The 3,046-nt window shown below is 32.1% G+C and overlaps 1 protein-coding gene across 1 annotated transcript; it reads right to left on the bottom strand.

The window, feature by feature from the left end:
- Positions 1-373: 373 nt before the first annotated feature.
- Positions 374-2,580, bottom strand: LOC107789568 (WRKY DNA-binding transcription factor 70). The gene is made up of 3 exons (XM_075252105.1): positions 2,191-2,580; positions 1,813-1,916; positions 374-936 (listed from the first exon to the last, which is right to left on the bottom strand). The coding sequence occupies exons 1-3, from the start codon at positions 2,518-2,520 to the stop codon at positions 513-515; spliced, it is 858 nt and encodes a 285-aa protein (XP_075108206.1). The 5' UTR covers positions 2,521-2,580; the 3' UTR covers positions 374-512.
- Between the last annotated feature and the right edge of the window lie 466 nt (positions 2,581-3,046).

The following is a 3,046-nucleotide window of genomic DNA, read 5'->3' as shown; positions in this document are numbered from 1 at the left end:
GGTATAACCAAAAAATTGGGCTCCCATAAATGTGTGGCCTAAAGCAATTGTTTTACCCATTTTATGGACGGACCGCCCCTGGCGGGGATAAGCGTGTTTCTTCACAAGTCTATCCCCAAAAAAATCGATCATGTAGCGCTAGCACTTTCCGTTTTTTCTATTCCATCCCATTTCATTCCGGGATAGGCGGCTAATATAATAAGTGAAGTAATCGTGTCTGACCGCGAGATTAAATATATGATGGGGATACCCGGTATTGTAATCATCATTGATCAGCAAGAAGAATATGTGGCCTGCGAGAGTGTAATACTGCAGGATTTGTTTGATTATTAAAATATCAAATAAAATTTATCTATACTAAGTGAATCTTAAATGAGGATTAAGTCACAGTAATTTCATGTTAGTGGCCAAAAGTTACAAAATAAAACTTAAAAAAAGGATTTCCATTTGGAAATACTAACAAAATAGTGCAGAATTATTTATTTTACAATGTTAGCTACAAGGATTAACAATCAAGAAAACTCTATGGCCTCATCAAAGTGAAAGTCACTAAATTTATCAAAATCCTCCATATCACTAGAAATAACTCGTTCAAAATAAGAAGAATGATCAGCCATTATAGAATCATGAGCAAAATCCTGCCATAGGTTGGAATCCATGGATGATGATGATACATCACTTTGTACCTTAATTTCTTGATATTCTTCTTTATTCACTGTTGAATCATGACTACTGTCAATAGTATCACTGCTGGGCAATAATTGTTTTACTTCAAAAGAAGGAGATTCCATTTCATGCTTTGGAATCTTTACTGAGTTGCAAGTGTGTTGGCCAAAGTATGTGGTGTGGTAAATGATTGGATTTTCTTGGATTATTTGAACTTGTTTTGCGGCCCTGCAATCTTGATCATGCTTGTGTGTGCACCTAAAGTAGCACCTATAATTATCCACAAAGAGGCCAAAATTATATTAGTTTCACAAAGTTTAGCAATTTTAACACTGATACTGTAAAAGAATTTACATCATCGTCAAGTTACTTAAAATATATACTTAACTACTAAATGTAATGTTCATACAAAAAATAGGATTAGCAAACGGATCAATAAGACATGTGACCTATTACAAGTTTTGATAAATATAAAATTTTATTTACAAAATCAATAAGGTTATATCCTTTAGTAATTAAAACACTTTTTCTCCGGTGATCTCAGCATTATTTTAATATTAATATTAATTAGAAAGATAGTATCTATGTATGAAAAATTCCGACTGTTAACCATAAAAAAAGTTGAACCTAATTTGTTGTGCTCCAAAGAACGGGGAAAAGAGGAAGAAGCTTGTCGATTGAGTATATTTAGTAGGCGTTTGGGCATAAAAACTACTCCCTGTTTCAATTTATATGAAACCATTACAGAATTTAAGAAAAGAAAGATACCTTCTGAATTTGATATATATGTAGTTATAAAATATTACTACACATATATTTTGTGTAGTTATAAAATATTACATAAATATAAATTATTTCCAAATACAAAAATGGGTCATTCTTTTTGATACAGGCTAAAAAAAAATATATTCACATAAATTGAAGCATAAAGAGTATAGTTTTTGAAAATTAGCAGTATTTGGAATTAAGATGAAAAAAATAATATTTAAAATTTAAAATTGTATTTGGACATATATATTTCACTTGAAAAATATTACAATTTTGTGCAGAGAAATCTTAAGTGGTTTTTTTGAAAATCTCATTTCCGAAATTTTTTTTTCTTTTTTTAAAAAAAAAAATTAATGGACAAACGGGTCCTTAATATACCTTGGATACTTTGAATTGAGTATATTCTTCTGCCCATATTTTCTCCATGCACAACCATCTTCCACTGTTGCAGATTCTCTCATCCATGAAGCTGAGGTTTTCCTGCAAACCCCAAATTAAGTTCATTAGTTTGATTTAAACATGCATATTATATGTGATGGTAATTAACTGGGAATTTAGGAAAAGTTGCTACAATATTATTGATCCATTTTTAGTGACACACTTCTATAGTTGAAGACTTTTTTTTTTTTTTAAATCTTAAAGCTCTCAATTTAGTTTTAATAACATGTCCTTGTAATCATATATAAAAATGGTATGTGACATACCAAATCTAAACCCAACCAAACACAACATTGAAAAATACTTAATTAATTATCTTCTCTTGTAGCAACCTCTGCGATCTTTCCCTCCTTGTTTGTCCTTCTTCTTCTTCAATTCAGAAGTAGAATCTTTGGACTTCCGATCTTCGGAATCAGCTTGATCAACCTCCTCGATCTGGAATGCTAAACCCCAAGTATTTAACTCAGTGATAGCTTCACTAAAAGACCTCCAAATTTTGAGAAGAAGTTCATCAGCTGAAACTGAACCATGATCTGCAATAGGCTGTTGAAATAATGTTTGAAGTTGGGTTGCAAATCTTTTTCCTTCAACCAGTTCTTTCATCACTCTAATTTTACGTGGATTTTGATGAACTAATGGCTTCTCCATTTTAACTAAGAATTAAAGTTTTTTTTTGTGTGTGTGTTTTGGATAAGATGTGAGAAGTTGGTAGTGTTATTTAAGAGTGAAATGGAGGAGATGAAGGAAAGAGATAAGAACGTGACAGGAAACTCCGAGGAAGCACGGACAAATAGGAAAAAGAAAATCTAGATTTTTTTTTTGTTTCTTCTTCTAGAATTTGATGTCAGCAAGTGACGCCAATAATGACGTCAAAATATTTTTGTTGGTTAATTTATGGTAGTATTAATTGGTTTTGCCCTATCATTTTACTAATCTTGGACAAGTCTGCCGACAAACGTGCCTATGATATCTTTGCTTTTTTGTTTCTTTCTTCTCTTTTTCTTCGACTTGTTTTTTTTTTTTGTTTTTCAGAAAAACAAAATAATAATCACAAACCTCTCTCCACTCTTGAGGTTTTAGTTTTAACACATACCGAGGGACGGCTGGAGGGACGGCTGGAGGGTAAGGCTGGTAGAGCCATTGCCTTGGGCCCAAATTCTAGAGGCCCCCAAAA

This window comes from Nicotiana tabacum, chromosome 4 (genome assembly GCF_000715075.1).
Source record: "Nicotiana tabacum cultivar K326 chromosome 4, ASM71507v2, whole genome shotgun sequence".
Taxonomy (NCBI): Eukaryota; Viridiplantae; Streptophyta; class Magnoliopsida; order Solanales; family Solanaceae; genus Nicotiana; species Nicotiana tabacum.
This window is presented reverse-complemented; position numbering and strand designations above follow the sequence as displayed.

Coding starts and splice junctions, on each gene's coding strand:
- LOC107789568 (XM_075252105.1), bottom strand. CDS start 2,520: ATGGAGAAGCCATTAGTTCATCAAAATCCACGTAAAATTAGAGTGATG. Junction 1,917..2,190: donor GCAGAGGTTGCTACAAGAGA/AGATAATTAATT, acceptor TTTGGGGTTTGC/AGGAAAACCTCAGCTTCATG. Junction 937..1,812: donor CTCAATTCAAAGTATCCAAG/GTATATTAAGGA, acceptor GGATAATTATAG/GTGCTACTTTAGGTGCACAC.